The 24,654-nt window shown below is 43.9% G+C and overlaps 1 protein-coding gene across 1 annotated transcript in view; it reads right to left on the bottom strand.

Moving 5' to 3' along the window:
- The window catches only part of LOC147883388 (catalytics), a 139,079-nt gene that overhangs the window by 82,128 nt on the left and 32,297 nt on the right, over positions 1–24,654 (bottom strand). Inside the window, exons 3-4 of the mRNA XM_087399647.1 lie at positions 15,847–15,919; positions 15,614–15,635 (exon numbers count right to left, since the gene is read on the bottom strand). Coding sequence (XP_087255773.1) covers positions 15,614–15,635; positions 15,847–15,919 — 95 coding nt within the window. The remainder of the gene's footprint in view (positions 1–15,613; positions 15,636–15,846; positions 15,920–24,654) is intronic.

Below are 24,654 nucleotides of genomic sequence, written 5' to 3'. Positions count from 1 at the left end.
GAAAATTTTCAGAAAGTTCAAAATGACTTCTGGCAGTTCCTAGAAGTGCGTACTAGCCTTGGAACAGCCAAAAGAGAGTTAAAACGGCTGAAAACAGGCTTGAAACAGCTCAAACGGCTCAAAAACTGCACAAGAACAACTAAAAACGTCCAACACCTCTGGGAGAGTGAGGGGAGAGAGATGGAAGGTGGGGGAAGGGCATGCATACACATGCATGACAAATGGCATCTCCTCGCCATTTGCCCCTTCATTAAAGTGCTAACCCCCATACCAAGGACAACGTTAATTGTCCTTGGGCCCAACTTTTAGACCCCTCTTTTAAAGCCTTTGCCTTACCCCTAGGACCTAGTGGTGCACCTAGACTTTGTCCTTAGGAACTTCTAGGAAGTGTACACTTCCTCTAGCCAATCCCTCACGGCCAAACCATTACAACAGTTAACCATGGTTAACCTTGGGTTAAGCGTGGTTTGAGTTATGAAGATATTTTACATCACTTTTCACGTCCTCGTGACATGTTTAGAAGCACCACTATTAAAACACCAAGTATTCAATGTCTCATTGACACTGAGAGAGCATGCATCCTTTGAAGGGTCATAACTGCAAGTCAAGAAAGCATATGGATCATCCTCAATAGTGGCTGTAGTATCTGAACTATCCACTGAAAAAACTGAAATGCAAGACAAAAAGGCATAGTGCTCTTCCAAAAAGTTGACAGTAACATCCCCTCCATCATGTGCATTGGAAGTTGATGCATCTGACACAGCCATAACTGAGTGACAAATGCCCTTCTTTTTAGGCTTATCTGCATCACCCTTAGCCTTATAAGAGGCTGCCCTGAATCAGCTTTATGCTGATGTGCGGGCTGATTGGCATGTTGCTTTTGCTGCCCTTTTCCTTTGGGCTTAAACTTAGAAAGCATGGCATGCTCGCCAGACCGTGTTGCCATATTTCTTCTTGTCTGCTCTTCCTACAACAGAAGTCCTTACTAACTCGTGAAAAGAGAGAGGATTGCTGCCCCCCTCAATGACAAATTCAGCGAGGTGTGGAAACCAAGATAGGACTCAGGAAGAGAATTCAGAGTGGTGGTAATCATCTCTGAATCCGGAATAATTTCATCTATATTCAGCAACTGCTCCCTCAAATCCTGAAGCTTTGTGAGGTGAGCATTCATTGAATCTCCCTCATCCATATGCGTATGAGATAGCTCTCTCTTCAGGAAGGAAACTCTGGCATCATTTCTTGCTGCAAACATACTCTCCAAAATCTCCCAAGCTACCTTTGAGGTCTTGCATGACCGAATGTGAGGAATAATGAACCTCTTGACAGAAAGAGAAATCACAGATAGAGCTTGTGCATCCCTAGAATCCCATCTTTTTTGCTCTGCTGTGGGAACTGCTGGAGCAACAGCTGCTCCAATTACTTTTGCTGCATTTTGACCTCTACCCCTGCCTCCAGCTGTAGGAGTGAGAGGTGTAGCCACAGAATATGGCCTTGCTTCATCTCCATTGACATAATCCCAAAGATGTCTGCCAACCAAGATGATGTGAACCATAAAACTCCACAAGGAGTAGTTGGTGCCATCCAACTTGTCCTCCTGTGTGAGGACTCCAAGCACCTGATTGGGGCTGTTCTAAGCCATTTTTGCCAAACAAACTCAAAAAACACAGCAAACTAGACAAGTAAAATCCCTTCCTGGGATATAAAATGCACAACCAGAGTCTGGCAAAGAAAATCTGCCCAGAGTGACAATTACTGTCATAGCCTATCAAAGGCTTGAAATGCACCACAATGCTCTGCAAATGCCCAAAAATCTGTAAAGAAAATCTGCAAAAAGTGGCAAAAGTCTGTAATTTTTTTTTTTTCAAGAAAGAGACTTCTATAAAGTAAGAGAAAAAACCCACGAGAGCAAGCTCAAAGCGGACTACATCATGTAACCATGACGATAAATAAACCCCCTCAAAATGAGGTGGAAAACAACCAAGGTTGAGGCTGAAAGTGCCACCTCAACCTTGTAAGAGTCTCAGAGAAGAACTGCTTGCAATTTGACTCACACTAAGTCCAAATCTGCTTGCAAATCTCCCAAATGGTCTTTCAACTGCCAAATTGCATCCGAATGCCAAAAGTCATAATTTCTTCAAGGAAATTGCATCCAAAAGAGGGCAAATTAACTGAAAGCCCCAAAAATGCCTGAAATTGTAGTTCAAAACCAAAAGCCCCAAATTTTGGGCTGAAATTGAGCTGAAATTGGGGCAAATTCACCAGAAGCCCCAAATGTCACTCAAATTTCAGGTCTCCTACAGAAGCCCCAATTTTCCACCTGCTACAAAGAAATGCCAGCTTGAATCCACAGCCAAACAATGGCTCAATGCACAAATGCCTGCAAATTGACCCTGCAAGAATGCACCTTCTGAAGTCCACCTGCAAAGAAAAAGCTGCTCAAAGTTCTGACACCTCCAAACTGTACGAAACTGACAGTACTAGATTGTAAGTACGGCTAAGTACAGTTGTATGGCCTGTCCGGACGAAATCCGTACAACTGTATAGAAATGTACTGTGTTGATGTACGGACGAGCTGACGGGAGCTATACGGGATGGCAGTGTGCAAGTATGAAATCTAGTACGACAACTGGTATGGATCCATACATTTGTAGGGACAATGGCAGGGCGTTGACTGTACGAAATCCCTACGCTGTACGGATGGCGACGCGACGCTGTTCGGAGTGCTTGCGGGAGGTGCTGCAAGTTGGAATGGTGAAAATATAGCGGTACGGGCAGGCAGTACCGGTGACAAAACCCTATCCTATCCACTAACCATAGTTAGGGATTAGACTGTGTTTAGGGGGGGAAATCTCAATGAGGGAAAAGTGCCCCTAACCTACTTATTACAATACATTGGCCACTGCCTAGAATATGATAATAATTCTAACACGATTTCATGCAGAATGGGCGGGTTGTTGCCTACGAGAGTAGAATATTGAGGATATTGAAAGAAATTTGCAAGTATATGAGAAAGAGTTGTTGGTTGTGGCTCATGCTCTTTCTGTGTGGGAGCATTACTTGCTAGGAGCTGATTTCCCTGTGCACACAAATCACCAAACCTTAAGATATTTTCCTCACTTGGACTAGGTTGTCTAAGAGGCACATGCGTTGAGTCCTGAGTTGAGTGCAATTAAGATCAATTGTCTAATGCACAGCAGCATTTGCATTATACTCTCTGAGATAGATTCCTTCAGATGCATGGTCGCCTCTGGTGTTACAAGCAGTTTAGGCCAAAAGCAGCCCTTTCTCTATCTAAAGCAGAAAGAGTAGAGCCTTCCTGAACTGGTTGCCTGTCCTCTTTGACAAAAATCAAGTACGCTGAAATATGACGCTTTATTACATTGGAAATACAAGAAGCTGAAACTACATGGATGGACTCCCCTTTCAACTTTACATCAAGTACATGATTTTTGCCTCTATGAGTTAAAGAAATCTTCTTGTTTCTCATCTGCACATCAGCCCCCACCCTGTACATCCAAGGCATCCCAAGCAAAGCATCACACTCTAGCAAAGGCATAATATAGAAGTCCTCTGCATCCTGATATCCCTGGATATGCATCCTCAACTTGCCAATGATAGGAGTGACAGGTGTGTTGAGTTCAGGGTTGGCCATATCACACATGCCGGATGGCCCCATTTCCTCAGGCTTGATGGCAAGCCTTCCTGCCATATCAGGAGTTATGAAATTCGCCTTTGCCCCAGAATCAAAGAAAAACAAACAATTCTGATTTCTGATTTTTCCCCATGCTCTGCACATCTCAGTCTATTTCATTTCCTCATCATCATGTGCATGTGGCAAACTCCCAATCACATCTGGAAGAAGTCCTGCGGAGGGTTTAGGCCTTCTACCCTTCCGATCAGCCTGTTTATCACCATTCTTATCATCATCTGACCTGTCTCTTTTCTTGGATCAAGGCTTTCAAGCATAGAACACCATCACATAAGTGCACTTAACCCATAGGCTCAATCCAAAGGCATTCTCTTTTCCGAGTGCAATTCCATTGGCTGTCCAGATGCAATCACACTGCACCCCAGCTGTACTCTCTTTGAGTGGTTTCCAGATGGCATTCACAAAGCTTTTCAAAGCTCCAAAATAAAATCAGCAAAGTACCCAACCAAAGAATGACTCATGTAGCACTGCCTGGGCACCTATGAGCCAAGAAAGAGGCAGCACACGAGGCCAACCAATAGCTTATGGCAAAAAGAAATTGCAGTAGCAAAATCACAACTCACCAAGCCCTGGAAACTCGAACCAAGTCCTCAATCGCCAAGAGGACATAGTAGCCAATGCCCAATTGCATTCTCAGCCAAAGAGGAGTGCAAAGGCATGAAGAAAGAGCATTTACAAGAGCCGACCAGCAAGAATTCCACTGAAAATGCGAAAAGAAGCACTTCTGTTGCGAAGAAGTGGGAGTTCTTGGGCTCAAAAGAAGCGTGCTTCAGAGAGGAATGCATTGAGAAGGTTTTGGAGAAGTTTCATCGCCAGAAAGTCCTCCAAAACTCAGAAAAACCAGTCAACCAGCGCGTGGGACCACTCGAAATTCAACAGAAAGCTGTAGCTTTGCAAGAGGAGAGGCCCAGGAGGCGGTAGAAGCAAAAAGGTCCAGAAAAAGCCACTTTTGCAAATTCGACCAGCAAAAGAAGTGCTCAGCTCTGCCCGGTCTACCAAACGCACGGAGGGAAAAGCATAATCCAAACGGGAGTCGAGGAATCCAAACGGGTGAGGAGTTATGAAGAAAAACGGAATTCAGCTGAAGGAGGCTGAAAAACCAGTCCAAAATCTCAACAAAGGGAGAAGATGAGAGAGAGAATCACACATGTGAAGTTTAGAAGGCCCAAGAAGGTCCAAGAATGGCAAAGGAGCATGTAGAAGGCACTAGAGCCACCTCGAACTCTAGGGGGGCCGCTGAAGGTACATGGCCCTCTAGGGGGCCCATTAAAAATGCCACATCATCATTTCCCAACAACCACTCTTTTAATTCCTTGGAATGCCTTTGGGCCTAGGGATTAATTACGCTTATGTGCTAGGCACCATGCCGCGTTTAATTACACATTATTAAGCCCACGCTTGGACTTTTAAAACCAAAGTTGTCACGGTCTTGTAGTACATTAAAGTACTTAGAATTTCACGCCCCCGTGACTGTTAGAATTATAGATATAATTCAGCAGTGATCAATGTAATTTAATAAGCTAGTTAGGGGCACTTTTCCCTCTTTAAGAGGTTTTTCCCCCTAACCGCAGTTAGTTCACTAACTATGGTTAGTGACTACTAAGGTTTTGTCACTAGGACAAAACCTTATCTCTTACTCTTTCAGTTGTACTCTCTTACACTCTTCTATTGCAACTCAGCTCTCAAGCTCACCCTCTCTTGCTCTCTCTCTCTGCCCAAACTCTCACATTTGGTATCAGAGCAAGTTGATCCTGCTCACTGCTCCTTCCTCGTTCAGCTGCAGCCTATAGCCCATGCTCCTGCTGCTACATCCCGTCTATACCTGCTCAAAGCTGTCAAACGACTATCCCGTACAGTCCGTACGATTGTACGGATTCCGTACCCTGCACGTACCTGCATCATCGCCATTCGTACCTACCGTATCGTACCTGTTGCGTCCGTACCTTTCGTACCTACAGTCTCGTAGTACTACGCAACCGTACGGCTGTACAGCCCCGTATGTACCTGCACCATACATTGTATCGTCGTACCAGCCCTGCGCCATATTCCGTACATCTGTCACGTACATGCTTCCGTACAGCTCCTGCATCGTACCTGCTTCCGTACAGCTCCTGCATCGTACCAGCATCCGTACCAACCTTACCAGCCGTACACCATCGGCCGTACCAGCCTTACCTGCCGTACACCATCGGCCGTACAGCCGTACGGTTCTTAACTCCAAGTGTGTGTACCTGGCCGTACAGGTTGTACTTGCACACATTGTAATTGCAGACAGCCATTGTTTGGCTTATTTTTTGGGAGCACATTTGGGGCATCCTATTTGTTGCAGACATTGCAATCAATTTGTAGATTCGGAGCTGCACTTGGAGCAAACATTGCAGACAGATCTTCATATTTGGTCTGAAATTTGGGGCTTTCTGCTGAAATTGCAAAATTTGGGGCTTTCTGAGCTTTTGCCCCTTTCTGGTTACAATTTCAAGCTCGAAATTTGGGGCTTTTGATTCTGCAGTACAATTTCTTGAAGAAATTTGGGGATTTTGTAATTACACTGCAATTTCGCAGTGAAATTTGGGGCTTTTACAGACAGAGCGCAATTGTTGTAACATTTGGGGCTTTTGATCAATTTGCCCCTTTCCGGTTGCAATTTCGGGCCTATTTTGGGGCTTTTGTGTTCGGAGAGTAATTTTTGGAGATTTCAGTTCATACTGCCTTTCTTAAAGTGTTTTACAGCACTTTTGGCAGATTCTGGAGAGTTTCTGATGCTTGGACAGATTTCTGACAGTGCAAGTCCAGAAATATGAGTTGCATTTACAGCCAGTGCTTGGCTGTGTTTTTTTGGAGCTGTGCATTTCATTCCCAGTAAGGGAATTCATTTTTGTATCTGCTTAAATCTCTTTCTCAGATATGGCCCAGCAAAATCAGAATGACTTCTAGTTCGGTGGTCTTTCACAGGAAGACAAGTTGGATGGTACCAACTACTCCCTCTGGAGTTTTATGGTACGCAATATTCTGATTTCTCCCTCTGTGAATGGGAGTGAGATCCGACCAGCAGGTATGGCACCTAATACCCCTCTCGTGCACAGGGTGCAGCTACAGAACAAGTTGTTGGTGCAGCTATAGCCACTACTCCAGAGCAGAAGAGATGGGATTCACGGGATGCCTTAGCTTTGTGATGCATCTCTCTTTCAGTGAAAAGATTCATCACTCCACATATCCGGTCGTGTAAGACCTCGAAGGCAGCATGGGATATCTTAGAAAGCATGTATGCAGCTCGGAATGATGCAAGGGTATCTTTCTTGAAAAAAGAGTTAACTAATACACATATGGAAGAGGGTGGCTCCATGTCAGTCCACCTCACAAAGCTACAAGATCTCAGAGAGCAATTATTGAACATAGATGAGATTATTCCTGATTCAGAGATGATTACTACCACTCTGAATTCTCTTCCTGAGTCTTATCTCAGCTTTCATACCTCGCTGAACTTATCATTGAGGGGGGGTGCAAATCCTCTCACTGTTCATGAGTTGATAGGACTTCTGCTTCAGGAAGAGCAGACCAGGAAAAACTTGGCTTCATGTGCAGGTGAACAAGCTATGCTCTCAAAGTTTAAGTAAAAAACAAAGGGACACGCAGACATCAATAAATCAGCCTTCCAGTGGGTCACGACAGCCTTCACAAAAGGCTAAAAATGATGCAAGTAAGCCCAAGAAGAAGGGTTTTTGTCATTACTGCAAAAAGCCAGGTCATCACATTGCAGAATGCAAGAAAAGGCTTGCAAAAGAGAAGAAAAACCGCTCCGATATGGCTATTTCAGATTCAGCTCCTCATGCATCTGACAGTGGGGATGCTGTAGCCAACTTTGTTGGACAGGATTATGCCTTTTTATCTTGCATTTCAGATTCTAGGCTGGCTGCTCCAGATGCTCGGGATAGTACAGCCACTTATAATGATGATACATATGCATTTTTGACTTGCAGTTATGACTCTTCTACGGATGCATCTGTTCTCAGTGTCAATGAAACACTGAACACTTGGTATTTTGACAGCGGTGCATCCAAGCATATCACTTCTAGGAAGTGTCTTTTTACATCCTTGCATCCACCTCCCGTTGGTAAGAAAGTCACTTGTGCCAATAACTCATCATATTCAGTACGTGGCACAGGAGAAGTTGAGCTTACTCCCATTGATGGCTCAGTTTTCAGACTTTCAGATGTCTTATATGTGCCTGGTATCACCAAAAATCTTCTTTCAGTGTCCACTCTTAACAGAGCTGGATTTCAGGTCATCTTTGAGGATGACAAATGTGCTGTCCGAGACAAGGAAAATGATTATGCCTTAAAATTATCTGGTACTTTGCTGCGTGGGCTTTTGCAGCTTGATCTTTTTGAGAAAAGAGCAGCCCATGCTCTTGCAGTTTCTACCCCTACTGCTGCCATGCAGAATGCAGAATTATGGCATGCCCGATATGGCCACATGCATTACAACAGCTTGATGACACTTCAGAAGCACTCTATGGTTGATGCATTGCCACCTCTTGAGATACCTCCTCCACATGCCTGTGAAGGGTGCATTTTAGGCAAGATGCATAGATTCCCCTTCAAAAAGGATGGTTCAGTTAAAGCTGTATGCAAATTACAGCTTATACACAGTGATATCTGTGGTCCCATGAGGACTCCATCATTGGGTGGTCATCTCTACTTTGTTACCTTTATAAATGATTACTCCAATTTCACGTGGGTCTTTGGGCTGAAGCGCAAATCAGAAGTGTTCATGGTGTTTAAACACTTTTCAGCCATGGTTGAAAATGAAACCGGACTCAAGATACAGACATTGCGCACAGATAGAGGTGGGGAATACTTGTCTGCAGATTTTGATGCTTTTCTGAAAGGCAAGGGTATTGTGCATCAGCTCACAGTGAGGCTGACCCCTCAGCAAAATGCCAAAGCTGAGAGGAAAAATAGAACTCTTATGGAGATGGACAGATGTATGCTGAAAAGCAAACACACGCCTCACAAATTATGGCTTGAAGGACTGATGTGTGCCAACTACATTTTCAATCGGGCTCCCACTAAGGCTTTGAAAACAAAAACTCCCTATGAGGTTTGGAATGGGAGAAAGCCTTCAGTGGATCATTTCCAAGTCTTTGGATGGTGCATATGCTCATGTGCCAGTTGAATTTAGGCACAAGTTGTCAGATAAGGCAATTAAGTGCATATTTGTTGGGTACAGTGCAGAAAGCAAGGGGTACCGTCTCTACAATCTTGCTACACGCAAGAGCATTGTCAGTAGAGATGTGATATTTGCAGAAAATTCAGCTCACACTCGGGCTGAATTTCATATGCCTTCTTCTTCAGAGGATGTCTTTGAGGGGTTGCTACCCATTGCCTTGGGTTCCCCTGCTGATATTTTTTATGCAAATCAGAATTTACAGCCACCTCCCGATGCTTCAGTTCAGCCACAGGATGTCTTGCTACCTCCACAGGCAGTGGAACAGGTGGTGCAGCAAGAATTTGCAGACATACATGCAGCAAAAACAGTCCCAAACTGGCTGTTACAGACTCTCAAGGAGAGTAAAATTGATGCTCCATTACCTAGCTGGACTCGCAGTGCAGCAAGGCACATGGAAGGTGCTAATTCAGTGGAATCAGCATATGCAGGTACTCTTCTTGATGAGGAGGAGCCTGCAATATTCGAAGAAGCAAAGGACAATGTGCATTGGATAAATGCCATGCACGATGAGTTGCAGTCCATTGAAAAAAATCAGACTTGGGATGTTGTAGACTTGCCACCAGGTAAACATGCCATTGGCACACGATGGGTTTTCAAGGTCAAACGGAAGCCAGATGGCTCCATTGACAGATACAAGGCAAGGCTGGTTGCTAAAGACTATGCTCAGAAAAAGGGCATAGATTATGAGGAGACATTTGCTCCTACATCCCGGATGACCACCATCCGATCTGTTATTGCAATGGCTGCACATTTTGAGTGGAATGTTCATCAGTTGGACATAAAAACAGCCTTCTTAAATGGAGACTTGCTGGAAGAGGTGTATGTCAAACAACCTCCAGGCTTTGAAATTACAGCAAATACACTTCAAGTATGCAAGCCAAACAAAGGCTTGTATGGGCTGAAACAGGCCCCTCGTGCATGGTATGCCAAGATTCATGCCTTTTTGACCAGCAAGGGGCTGCACAATAGTCCTACTGAGAGCACCCTCTACATCAAGATGGATGGGGGGGGAATTTTAGTCATCCTTCTTTCTGTTGATGACTTACTGCTCACAGGGTCCAATGAAGATAAAATTGCAGATTTCAAAGCTGATTTGCAGACCACCTTTAACATGTCAGATTTGGGGCTGCTTCACTTTTATATACCTAGATGAATCCAGGAACATTCCCAAACTCATCCTCTAAAAACAAAACATAGTGCAGTTTCAATCTCATGATAGTCACTCACAAGGTTGAAAACCATAAACTCCATCATGCATAGCAGGGACTAGCAACTATGACATCCCCACTGACGTCATCAGCGCCCAACAGTGGGTGTAGACCATAGTATAAAAATATGCTCTCACACATACAAATCCACACACCCACACATACTTGAGCATCCATTTATACAAAGTCTTCATACTGAGTTTCTGTTGGCACTCCGGAGGTGAAGGGCAGACTCAGCCATGATGAAGGCTAGCACTAAAGGAGAAGGCTAATCAAAAGGTAGTCCAAAATCTCTTCATTTAAGCTACAACTACTTGTGAAGTCTAAACATTTTCATTTTAGTCTCTCCCCAACGAGCATCTATTTGGGGATCCAGTTCTCTTAAGAGAGACGTGGCACTGTTATGTCTCAGTCCAAGTATGTGCAGAAACTTTTGGACAGATTTAACATGCATGATTGTAAGCCCATAGCCACTCCCATGGAGCCGGGGCTGAAACTTACAATGCATGATGCAGGAGAATCAGTTGATGCCACATCTTACAGTCAGGCTGTTGGATGCCTCATATATCTCTGCAACACTAGACCTGATATTCAGTTTGTAGTATCTCAGGTGAGCACGTACATGCACAACCCAAAAACTATGCATTAGCAGGCAGTTAAGCGCATCTTCCGTTATTTGCAGGGCACGAAGTCTTTTGGCTTATTATTTCCCAGGGGGGGTGACTTGCAGATGCATGCCTACAGTGATTCAGATTGGGCTGGTGATTATGACACTAGGCAGTCCACTAGTGGCAATTGTTTCTTTTTGGGTAAATCTTGCATTTCCTGGCTAAGCAAGAAACAATCTACAGTGACTACCTCATCATGTGAAGCTGAGTACAGGGCAGCTTTCACAGCAACAGTTGAATGTGTCTCGCTGCGACGTCTATTTGCTGATCTTCATCTGTCTTTGGAGGGTCCTTCTCCAATTCTCACTGATAGTCAGAGTGCCATTGCAGTGGCAAAGAATCCAGTGTTTCATGCTCGCACAAAGCACATTGAGGTTCACTATCACTACGTCAGAGAGAAGTTGCATGTAGGAGAGATCAGTATGATCTTTGTGTCCACACATGACAACGTTGCAGATATTTTCACCAAAGCACTACCACGTGAAAAGTTTGAGGCATTTCGCAGTGCCTTGAACTTATATCCATTTGGTGATTGATCAGCCTTGTACATGACATTGGCACTGCAGGGGGGTGTTAGAATTATAGATATAATTCAGCAATGACCAATGTAATTTAATAAGCTAGTTAGGGGCACTTTTCCCTCTTTAAGAGGTTTTTTCCCCTAACCGCAGTTAGTTCACTAACTATGGTTAGTGACTACTAAGGTTTTGTTACTAGGACAAAACCTTATCTCTCACTCTTTCAGTTGTACTCTCTTACAATCTTCTATTGCAACTCAGCTCTCAAGCTTGCAGCAGCTCACTCTCTCTTGCTCTCTCTCTCTCCCCAAACTCTCATAGTGACATCCAATGGCTCGGATCGATGATTTGCTAGATGCATTACATGGGGCCGTAATTTTCAGTAAGATAGATCTTAAGTGTGGCTACCATCAGATCCGTATTAGAGCCGAGGATGTGCATAAAACCGCTTTTAGAAGCAGGTTTGGACATTATGAGTTTTTGGTAATGCCCTTTGGACTTACCAATGCTCCAGCTACATTCGTCATGCTTATGAACGATTTACTACGTCCGTATATCGAAAAGTTTGTAGTACATTTTATTGACGATATTTTGGTATTCAGTAAAAGTATTACTGAGCATCACGAATACTTAAGAATAGTGTTCAGTACTTTGAGGAAAGCCAGTCTTTTTGTAAATAAAAAGAAAACTATACTGTGTATGGTAAGACTTGAATATTTAGGATTCATAATTACTCCAGAGGGGCTAGAAATGGATCCAAAGAAAGTGGCTGCGATACTGACTTGGCCAATCCCTCAGAGTTTGACCGCTTTGCGATCATTCTTGGGATTTGTCCAATTTTATCGAAGGCATATCAAAGGATATTCCAAAATAGTATCGCCATTGACTGATCTGACCTCAGATAAAGTACCTTTTATATGGGGACAAAATCAACAAGAAAGTTTTTAACACCATAAAACAAGATGTGGTCACACGACCGGTGTTAAAAATAGTTGATCCCCAGAAATCGTTTTTCCTTGAAACCGATGCAAGTCGCATTGCGGTAGGAGCAGTTCTTCTCCAAGAGGGAAGGCCTGTAGCCTTTGAAAGCAAGAAGCTTTCTCCCTCTCAACGAAATCGGCCAACTCATAAATTAGAGTTGTATGCTGTTGTCCATGCTCTGAAAACATGGAGACATTATTTGTATGGATCAGAGTTTTATGTGGATGTTGATCATGATACTCTGAAACATTTTTATAAACAACCTGACTTGAGAGGCCGCCAAGCTAGGTGGGCAGAACTCATGCAGGAGTTTAACTTGACGATTCAGTACCGAAGAGGGACGGATAATAAAGTTGCTGATGCGTTGTCACGCATTATGCATAACATGAGTTTCACAGTGTTAGAGAGTGCTCTAATGGCCGAGATTAGAGAAACTCAAAAGGTGGACGAGTTTGTCCAGAGCCTATGGCCTAAGGCTCATGTGTTCAAACCCAAGGAAAAGGATGACCTGGCATCCAGAAAAGGCCAAACAAGGGATGGTATGCTGAAAAGAAATGACAAGGTAGTAGTACCTAATCAAAATGATCTCAGGCAAAGAGTCATTCGACAATGCCATGATAGCCCATGTGCGGGACATCCAGGAGTCGAGAAGACATATGATCTCGTGAAGCGAGATTTCTTTTGGCCAAAGATGAAAAAGCATATTCATGAATATGTGACACATTGTTTTTCGTGTCAGGTAAGTAAGGTAGAGCGGGTGAAGCCACCCGAACTTTTACAGCCCTTGGAGATACCACTAAGTAAGTGGGAGAGCATTTCCGTGGACTTTATTGTAGGACTACCTACGACACAAGGTGGATATGATTCTATCCTTTTGGTGGTTGATCGTCTTACCAAGATGGCTCACTTCATTCCAACTAGAGAGACTGTTAGTGCCCCGCAAGTGGCGAATTTGTTTATTAGACATATATTTCATCTGCATGGATTACCCAAATCCATAGTGTCAGACAGAGATGTCAAATTTACCGGTCATTTTTGGACTGCGGTATTTGAAACACTAAGGACTGAGTTGGGAATTAGTAGTGGGGATCATCCAGAAACAGATGGTCAGACAGAAAGAATCAACCAAATTTTAGAGGATATGCTTAGAGCATATCTGTCATTGAGGCAACATACATGGGACAAGTGGTTGCCATTGTTAGAGTTTGCCTACAATGATAGAAAACATTCCTCTACAGGGTTCAGTCCATTTGAACTGAACTATGGTTATTAGCCACCGAATCCAACTATAGTTGGAATACCTCAGAAAGTGCCTAGTGCCGCGAACTTTGTGGTTCAGATGCGGGAGATGCTAGCACTTGCGAGAGCTAACATCCGACAAGCTATGGATAGAGCTAAGGCGTATGCGGATGAAAACCGATCCACTAGAGAATTTAAGGAAGGAGAAAAAGTTTTTCTCAGAGTTCCTTCGCACTCTAAGTCTTTGACTGCAGGAGAGTGTGCTAAGTTATCACCTCGATATTGTGGGCCATGGTTAATTCTAAAAAGAATAGGCAAGGTATCCTATAAATTAGAATTACCACAGGGCTGTAAGGTGCACCCAGTGTTATATGTTTCTCGTTTAAAGAAATTTTTGCATACAGGTGACTCACTAATCGAAGGTGTTGTTTTGTTTCAGGAGAGAGAGGATAATGTAAGACGCAAACAAACACAAATCCTGGACCGAGGAACAATGCAAGTGCGCAATCGGAAGATACCCACGGTGTTGGTTGCATGGCATGGTCTACCTCTATCAGAAGCTACCTGGGAATCCGTATACCAGTTACGGAGAGTATTCCCAGATTTCATCATCGAGGACGCTGATGCTTGAAGAGGGAAGGAATGTTATGCTCTAGCCGAGATAGCATGACCTCGGAAAGATCGGTGGGCATTTTCCCTTAGATGACCGACTTTTGTAATATTTTAAGTGCGTAAATAAAATGGTCAAGGGAAGTAACTGCCAAGGTCCTAGGTGAGGGTGTATTGGCATCGACTAGGTGGTTCTGAGTGCTCAGGCCTAGGTGCACCTAAATGTGTAAGAATGCCAAGGGACAAATGTTTTAATTGTGCCCCAAGAGAGGGGTAAATGGTGTACCAAGCTAAAGGTTTAAAATGATGACATGTGGCAGGAGGGAACCATCTAGGGAATTGTGGGCTTGTGGATAGGCATGAAGGAAAAGGAATTACGTATCTTGTGTACATGTGATCCATGAGAGAGGCTGGGAGGAAATACGGATGCCAGCGCTTGTGAATTAGTCCGTGAATCGACGAAGAAGTGAGATCAGCAAAGGGAGCGTTTCATAGGACACTTGGTCCTAGTCTTGGTCAACTAGTTGACTTTGATCAACCTATTGACTTTGGGGCTATATATGGCCACTCTTCACCTCTTGTACTTTCTTTATTATCCATTTGCAAGCACTCTGAGTTCCGTCAGCTTGTTGCCTGCTCCCTTTGCATTTTATCTTGTTCCATTGCTTCCTGCACCCAACAAAAAACACATGTTTGCTGGACAGTGAAGTCCAAGGACCTCGCACTACAAACGGTGACTGAAGCTCATTGAGGAGTATGCAACCTGAGGAGTACAAGGACAGAACAGAAGCAGTACTTGTGCTCACCATAGAGCATCTAGGCCAACAGATTGCTGCATTTGGGATCCCTAGTGAGGCTTTCTATGAGGAGGTTTTTGGCTCAGTTTTAGGTAATATACTCTTAAAATATTTTGACTGTTCTACCATTGTCTATTCTCGTGAATTTGATGCTTGGGAGGTCTCTATTTTGGACACAAAAAGTTTGAAGTTGAGTTAAATTATTTTCTCTTGAGAAATTTCCGTTGCATATTTCTGCGTGGAGAAACTAGCTCAAGGTGGTTACGTTTTTCTTGAGATTCTTTCGTTGCATATACCATATTTCTGCTGCGTGGAGCCCAACTATGCAAGAGAGCTTTCAATGTTAGTGGAATGCGATTGAATGACAGCATGGCATCCCATAAACCACATGAAGATGCGTTCCACTGTACACTACAAGCTACCAGCGTAAAATTACACTAGATGCGTGATCAATGACACATGACATGAAGGTTTTTTCAACAAATTTGCAAAATAGCATTTCAGTTGTAAATCTACATTTTTCAGACAATATGTATTGAAAAGCTCTCATTATGCACTTGCAGCCAATATCATGCCAGGGCATCACGTGAATGGGGGGATTGGAGGGGGCATGAAACAAAAATCAAAGTATATTAACACTGGATGAACAGCATACCAATGACATGTGCTGTAGCCAACTTTGTAGTAGTGCCAACCACCCCATCCATAATACAGGTCAAAACAATAAGCACAAGTTTCAGAACAAAACAACTTGCAAGAAGACATGAGACCTTTGACCACATAAAAACTAGAATCATAGAAAACAAAGCCTGCCAAGGCATAAATCTTAATCCCAATCTCACGCAAAAAGATGTAGAATGATGCCCCAAGGAAGTTTCAAAAGATCACCTGAAAGAAATATTGGCTTGTCCTCGGCCCGCGCCTTTGCAAATGCTTCCTCACCCCAAGGAAACCAATCAACCTTTAGCATGAAACAAGGCTTTCAGAACAACTTGAGAGAGTCGAAAGACAAGGACCCTCATTTGAAACATTTCCTTTCCTAGGAAATCCTTATATTATGAAAAGGAAACACCATGTTCACATGCATTATGAAAGGCAACCACCTAGCAACAATAAGAAAGTGCACACAGCTTTGCTTTACAAATGTACACGTCTCAACTGTTTACAAAAGAATGGATGGTAATCTAGAAGGTCCTATTTGGGTTTCTAAAGCATTCTTCAAATGTGGCCTAGGAATGCTGTTCACAGTGCTCTTACATAATGTGGCACATAAATTCAATCCATGTACAAGACTTCCTATTGCAAGACCTTGTACATGGTTTGAGACCATATCAACAACATCCATCAATACTCCCCAATCATTGAATGGTCTCCAAGAATGAGACAAGTATTGTGAAAAGCTTTAAACTTTTCTTTGGTTGATGCCTTCATGAAAAGATCTGCAACATTCTGATGTGTAGGACAATCGATCAACCTGATTGTTGTAAATGGGAGCAAGAGTTCAAGAGAAGACGAAGCTGAAGGAAGCTGAAATGAGATTGCAGCAACAAGTCATAGAGATAAGACCCTAGGATGGACCCTAACTAGGGTCAAAACATGTGTAGTGACTAACTCACCCACAAACTCAACCTCCAACTAAGGTTACGGGGGCGGGGGTACCTTTGTAAGACTAGAATATGTCCAACCATACAAATTTAGATTTTTTGTTGTTTTAAAGTCCAAAAATCTACATAGAAAATAAAAGAGAAAATGAAAGAGAACAAAAAAGAGGTAACAAAAACTTTTTTGAAAAACAAAAGGAAGACATACTTAGCAAGCAAAGCAACACTTATGTCGTCATCAGTGCCCAAGCGGTGCCCAAGCACTTATGTTGTCATTAGTGCCCAAGCATAAGCAGCTATACTGGGTTTCTAAAGTCCCACAGAGTCTCTTCGGCAAACCTAGTGCCTACTAAAATACGTCAAATAAACAAAAGTAAAGAAAACAAGAAATAAAGAGGAAAGAAGAAGGTGACTAAGCAAAAATAGACAAGCAAATCAAGAAACAAAATCTTCCCAAAAAAACAGCAAACACAACTGAAACTCGAGGATGTGAACACACGGTACAACCAGAGTGGACTTGGGGTTGATAGCAAGGCAAAGGTGGAACCCACCTTAGCTTCAGCTCCAGCCTCAGTACCTGCTTCTACTTCAGCCCCCGCTTCAGCTTCAGTTTGAGCTGCAGTTTCAGCTCCTACTACATCCTCATCTTCAACTTCAGCCTCAGATTCAGCTACAAGCTTTACATCCCCAGCCACGGTTACAATCAGCGCCATACCCATGATAGACATACACTAGTTCGTGGCTCAGTTAGTATGCCACCTTAGTTAGTTGAGTTTGGTTTATCCTCTCCCGTTACAGCTTTCGCACCGATTATGACACCTACCTCGGAGGTGTCATACACTACTCCGCATTACGCCTCGACCTTTCTCTCCCCTCTCCCTCTCAGTCAGCCCACGCTCCCACATCCCATTGGGACTGCCTCATCCATGCCACTGTCATCTCCGTACCTCACCCAGCTCACCCAGTCACCACCCAGCTTCCGGACTCATCCCCATACTTTCATGTCAAGGCCATTCCAGTTTCAGCTAGGACACGGGCGGGCTGACACACCAGAGGCTTGGAGACCTTTCTCATGAAGGTATACAGTATCCGTGAGCACGAGATGGAGCTGACACGCTTCGCACAAGAGTAGGTCCGCTTCAACTAGGAGCAGAGCCGCATCATACAGAAACAGGATCGCGCCATTCGGGAGGCTAGTCTCATTTAGGGACTCAGACAGGATATCTCGCAGCTCCAACACGAGGTCACAGCCATACACAGTCCTAGGGAGTACCCCGGTTGTCGAGGCACAGATTGCAAGCATGCAATCTATTCTTGAGGAGACATCCAGATGGGTTGGCAAGGAATAATATCGATCACTAAGCGGATTTAAGTTCAAAGCTTCCCAAAAAGCCCCAAACTTTGGATGAGGTAATGCTCTAGTGAAAAGATCCACCACATTTTGATGTGGAGGGCAAAAGCCCAAGCTGATCTCCCATATGGTTATGAAAGCTGCCATGTACTCAGCTTCACAAGAGGAGGTAGCAACCCTTGATTCTTGCTCAACCAAGAAATGCATGATTGTCCGAGGTAGGAACAATTACCGTTGGTTGACTGCCTAGTGTCAAAGTCTCCAACCCAATCTGAATCATTGTAAGCATGTAAATGCAAGTTATTCCCTTGGGAAACAGCAAACCAAGAGACCGAGTATCTGAACACATGCTCCATAGCCAGCCAATGTGAAGTCTTTTGAGCTATGCAGAAATCTGCTCACCTGGGACACTGCATACTGAATGTCTAGCGCATATTACACAAGTAAATTAGGATGGCTTACATTTGCCGTCTTCGCTACGGCCTTGTCGACAATATCTTTAGTAAGACGATGGATCTTTAGTATCCATGATAGTCACATCTAGTGACAGGATGTTGGTAGCTAGTACATGAAATGAACTTCACATCAATGAAGTTATGCGGCGTTTCAACCTCCACCTAATATTAAATTATCAACATACCATACAAGACTAATGAGGCTTCGCATATCCACAAGGGTTTCCTAACACCCGATGGGTCTGTAATACCCATGGTTTATTCCTAACACCTTCAGACTGGCGTTGGAGGTGAGCCTTGGTGCGTTGGGCAATGATGCTTGGCTTAATCACGTAGTGTTTAGCCATGAGGTGGATGTGAACTTCAGAGCCCCTAATCTTTGGGTGTTAGGCCTAGCATCTTGATCACTCCCATGCATAGTAGATAACACACGCCGAGGTCTAAAGGATGGCTTCAGATTGAGTGTTAGGTGTAGCATCTTGGTCACTCACATGCACATTAGATAAAGCATGTCGAGGTCTAATGGAAGGCTTCAAATTGAGTAATTGTGAGTTGTGTAGGTCAAGTTATAAGCCTAGCAAATGCATTTGTTGTAAGCCTATTAATCTAATTGATCGTGTCCATGGGTAAAAGGGTCATGGGGCAAAATTTTTAAGAGACCTAATTAAAGAATTAAAGTAACTGCCTCTAGCCTAGAATAACCTAAAAACTACCACTAGCCTAGAATAACCAATCAAATACTACAACTAGAAAATAACGTGTTAGAAACCGTTTTTTCAGCTTTTTTACAGCTTTCTCAGCCTGCTTTTTCTGTCTCCTCAACTTCTAAAGCTTTCTGCTTTCACCTAAGGTCTATAAGGACATTGCAATCAGTTCTAGGCAGTCTAATTGCTCCCTCTTGCAAATTCACATCGTCTCCCTACAGCTCCCTTGCTCTCTCTTGCTGCCCTTTGCTGTATCCTTGCTGCTTAGGCTATTCACTCACTTCCGGAAGCCCGCACTTGATCTGTGATTTAACAAGAAGCTGTTCCACACCTTGCCAAGCCTGCAAACAGAGTTTTGACAGAAAAAAGGACGTTGGAGATCAATTCGCAGCAGCCAGTCTACTTCCTAGAGAAATTGCGATGGATTTTCTAGCACCTGGAACCTACTATGGACACCATGGAGACAATTTGTCGTGCAAACTCTGTTATAAGTCTTACTACAATTCACCTAGGATGACGAATTGCTGGAATTCTGCTTCAGCTTGCTGTTTCCCCACTTCCCACAAGCCTCAAAGTTTAGTGTGATTCTTAGATTTACCTTCTTCTGAAACTGCGATTCAATTTCAGGCTCTTGTGCTCTGTCACAGATTTCGTTTTTCCTTTTTTTATCACTTCTAAACGTGAATTATTTTATATCTGGCCTACTCACCTTGAATTTTAAGAGTATTGGTCATGTTTCGGTTCAAAATAATGAATTCAGATCCCAATTTTACCCTATAAGCCCATTTAGAATTGATTTTCAAATTTAAGTTTTCACTTGTAGGCCTTTCTAAAACTGACTTTATTTATTCCTAACATATATCCTTAGAATTCTGAAGATTCTAGCCATGTTTCGGTCACAAAAAATACTAATTATTTATGATTTGAACTATGTGTTTCAGATTGAGAGACAACTTGGTTCTAATTCAATAATTTCAGAGATCTTCTTGCTGAGACTGTTGGAATGGTCACCTCCCCATCTGTAAGAGGAGAGAATGGGGGGGGTGAACCTAGGAAAAGAAAGAGGGAGGGGGCTGCCACATGGGCAGCACCTCACACAAAGAAAGGAGAGTACCTGGCAGAAGGAAGCTTGCCTCGAGGGCAGATCTGGCAGAAAATGGCCAGGTGACTGTCAGCAGAGCAGATCTGCGCAGCATCTCCATGCAGGGGCGAAGGCGCGACGTTAGCCACTGTAAGGATCTGTACGGGCTGCGGGCAGGACATGGTGCCGGCAAAGGGCTGCAGCATGGCGCAGCATGGCGGGGGTCTGTGGGCAGGTATACAGCCTGCAAGAGGGTGTCCAACAGCAACAAAGGGCAGCCTAGCAGCAGCCCAAAAGGGCCTGGCTAGGGCCCTTATATAGGGCTGGTTGAGCCAGCCAACCAGGCCGACCAGCAGGTCGGCTGGTTAGGGTTGGGCCAGCCAACCAAGTCGGCCAAAGGGGGTCGGTTCATCCCCCTACTGGGTCGACCATTTAACAGGGCCCTTGGGCCTATAAAAGCAGGCCATTGTGCCACATACACACATCCAGCCAAGCAGCTTTGGGAGGAGCAAAAAGGAGTAACATATCCACCATCCTCTGAGGAGATGGTGAGTGAGAGAGAGCAAGAGAGAGTGAGAGCTGGAAGCTTGGAAGCTGAAAGCTTAGTTGCAATAGAAGAGTGTGAGAGTACAACACAATGAGAGAAAGATAAGGTTTTGTCCTAGTGACAAAACCTTAGTAGTCACTAACCATAGTTAGTGAACTAACTGCGGTTAGGGGGACAAACCTCTTAAAGAGGGAAAAGTGCCCCTAACTAGCTTATTATATTACATTGGTCACTGCTGAATTATATCTATAATTCTAACACCCCCTGCAGTGCCAATGTCATGTACAAGGCTGATCAATCACCAAACGGATATAAGTTCAAGGCACTGCGAAATGCCTCAAACTTTTCACGTGGTAGTGCTTTGGTGAAAATATCTGCAACGTTGTCATGTGTGGACACAAAGATCATACTGATCTCTCCTGCATGCAACTTCTCTCTGACGTGGTGATAGCGAACCTCAATGTGCTTCGTGCGAGCATGAAACACTGGATTCTTTGCCACTGCAATGGCACTCTGACTATCAGTGAGAATTGGAGAAGCATCCTCCAAAGATAGATGAAGATCAGCAAATAGACGTCGCAGCCAGACACATTCAACTGTTGCTGTGAAAGCTGCCCTGTACTTAGCTTCACATGATGAGGTAGCCACTGTAGATTGTTTCTTGCTCAGCCAGGAAATGCAAGATTTACCCAAAAAGAAACAATTGCCACTAGTAGACTGCCTAGTGTCATAATCACCAGCCCAATCTGAATCACTGTAGGCATGCACCTGCAAGTCACCCCCCCTGGGAAATAGTAAGCCAAAAGACTTTGTGCCCTGCAAATAACAGAAGATGCGCTTAACTGCCTGCCAATGCATAGTTTTTGGGCTGTGCATGTACCTGCTCACCTGAGATACTGCAAACTGAATATCAGGTCTAGTGTTGCAGAGATATATGAGGCATCCAACAGCCTGACTGTAAAGTGTGGCATCAACTGATTCTCCTGCATCATGCATTGTGAGTTTCAGCCCCGGCTCCATGGGAGTGGCTATGGGCTTACACTCATGCATGTTAAATCTGTCCAAGAGTTTCTGAACATACTTGGACTGAGACATAACAGTGCCACGTCTCTCATGAGAGAACTGGATCCCCAAATAAAAGTGAAGCAGCCCCAAATCTGACATGTCAAAGTTGGTCTGCAGATCAGCTTTGAAATCTGCAATTTTTTCTTCATTGGACCCTGTGAGCAGTAAGTCATCGACATAAAGAAGGATGACCAAAATTTCCCCCCCATCCATCTTGATGTAGAGGGTGCTCTCAGTAGGACTATTGTGCAGCCCCTTGCTAGTTAAAAAGGCATGGATCTTGGCATACCATGCACAAGGGGCCTGTTTCAGCCCATATAAAGCTTTGTTGAGCCTGCGTACTTGAAGTGCATTTGCTGTAATTTCAAAGCCCGGAGGTTGTTTGACATACACCTCTTCCAGCAAGTCCCCATTTAAGAAGGCTGTTTTTATGTCCAACTGATGAACATTCCACTCAAAATGTGCAGCCATTGCAATAACAGATCGGATGGTGGTCATCCGGGATGTAGGAGCGAATGTCTCCTCATAATCTATGCCCTTTTTCTGAGCATAGCCTTTAGCAACCAGCCTTGCCTTATATCTGTCAATGGAGCCATCTGGCTTCCGTTTGACTTTGAAAACCCATCGTGTGCCAATGGCATGTTTACCCTGTGGCAAGTCCACAACATCCCAAGTCTGATTTTTTGCAATGGACTGCAACTCATCGTGCATGGCATTCATCCAATGCACATTATCCTTTGCCTCTTCGAATGTGGCAGGCTCCTCCTCATCAAAGAAGAGTACTTGCATATGCTGATTCCACTGAATTAGCACCTTCCATGTGCCTTGCTGCACTGCGAGTCCTGCCAGATAACGGAGCATCAATTTTACTCTCTCTGAGAGTCTGTAACAGCCAGTTTGGGAGTGTTTTCGCTGCATGTATGTCTGCAATTTCTTGCTGCACCACCTGTTCCACTGCCTGTGGAGGGGGCAAGACATCCTGTGGCAGAACTGAAGCATCTGGAGGTTGCCGTAAATTCTGATTTGCATCAGAAAAATCAGCAGGGGAACCCAAGGCAATGGGTAGCAACCCCTCAAAGACATCCTCTGAAGACGAAGGCATTTGAAATTCAGCCTGAGTGTGAGCTGAATTTTCAGAAAATATCACATCTCTACTTACTATGATCTTGCGTGTAGCAGGATTGTAGAGACGGTACCCCTTGCTTTCTGCACTGTATCCAACAAATATGCATTTGATGGCTTTATCTGACAATTTGTGCCTAAATTCAACTGGCACATGTGCATAAGCAAGGCATCCAAAGACTCGGAAGTGATCCACTGAAGGCTTCCTGTCATGCCAGACCTCATAAGGAGTTTTTGTGCCTACATCTGTCCATCTCCATGAGGGTTCTATTTTTCCTCTCAGCTTTGCCATTTTGCTGAGGGATCAGCTTGACTGTGAACTGATGCACAATACCCTTGCCTTTGAGAAAAGCATCAAATTCTGCAGACAAGTATTCCCCACCTCTATCCGTGCGCAATGTCTGTATCTTGAGTCCGGTTTCATTTTCTACCATGGCTGAAAAGTGTTTAAACACCGTGAACACTTCAGATTTCTTTTTCAGCCCATAAACCCCAATAAAATTGGAGTAGTCATCAATAAATGTAACGAAGTAGAGATGACCACCCAACGATGGAGTCCTCATGGGACCACAGACATCACTGTGTATAAGCTGTAATTTGCGGACAGCTTTAACTGAACCATCCTTCTTGAAGGGGAATCTATGCATCTTACCTAAAATGCACCCTTCACAGGCATGTGGAGGAGGTATCTCAAGAGGTGGCAATGCATCAACCATGGAAAACTTCTAAAGTGTCATCAAGCTGTTGTAATGCATGTGACCATATCTGGCATGCCATAATTCTGCATTCTGCATGCCAGCTGTAGGGGTAGAAACTGCAAGAGCATGGGCTGCTCTTTTCTCAAAAATATCAAGCTGAAAAAGCCCACGCAGCAGAGTACCAGATAACTTTAAGGCATAGTCAGCTTCCCTGTCTCAGACAGCACATTTGTCATCCTCAAAGATGACCTGAAATCCCCCTCTGTTAAGAGTGGACACTGAAAGGAGATTTTTGGTTATGCCAGGCACATATAAGACATCTAAAAGTCTGAAAATTGAGCCATCAATGGCAGTGAGCTCAACCTCTCCTGTGCCACGTACTGAATATGATGAGTTGTTGGCACAAGTGACTTTCTTGCCAACAGGAGGTGGATGCAAGGAAGTAAAAAGACACTTCCTAGAAGTGATGTGCTTGGATGCACCGCTGTCAAAATACCATGTGTTCAATGTTTCATTAACACTGAAAGCAGATGCATTTGTAGAAGAGTCATAACTGCAAGTCAAAAATGCATATGTATCATCACTGCAAGTGGCTGTACTATCCCAAGCATCTGGAACAGCCAACCTAGAATCTGAAATGCAAGATAAAAAGGCATAATCCTGTCCAACCAAGTTGGCTGCAGCATCCCCACTGTCAGATGCATGACAAGCTGAATCTGAAACAGCCATACCTGAGTTGTTTTTCTTTTCTTTTGCAAGCCTTTTCCTGCATTCTGTTATGTGATGACCTGGCTTTTTGCAGTAGTGACAAAAACCCTTCTTCTTGGGCTTACTTGCATCATTTTTAGCCTTTTGTGAAGGCTGTCCTGACCCACTGGAAGGCTGATTTACTGATGTCTTTGCCTGTCCCTTTGTTTTTTATTTAAATTTTGAGAGCATGGCTTGTTCACCTGCACGTGAAGCCAAATTTTTCCTGGTCTGCTCTTCCTGAAGCAGAAGTCCTATCAACTCATGAAAAGTGAGAGGATTTGCACCCCCCCTCAATCATAAGTTCAGCGAAGTATGAAAGCTA

Source organism: Dipteris shenzhenensis, chromosome 28 (assembly GCF_047967505.1).
Source record: "Dipteris shenzhenensis isolate YYH24624 ecotype China chromosome 28, Dip_SZ_1.0, whole genome shotgun sequence".
Classification (NCBI taxonomy): Eukaryota; Viridiplantae; Streptophyta; class Polypodiopsida; order Gleicheniales; family Dipteridaceae; genus Dipteris; species Dipteris shenzhenensis.
Note: the sequence above shows the minus strand (reverse complement) of the source record. Positions and strands in the feature narration are given on the sequence as shown.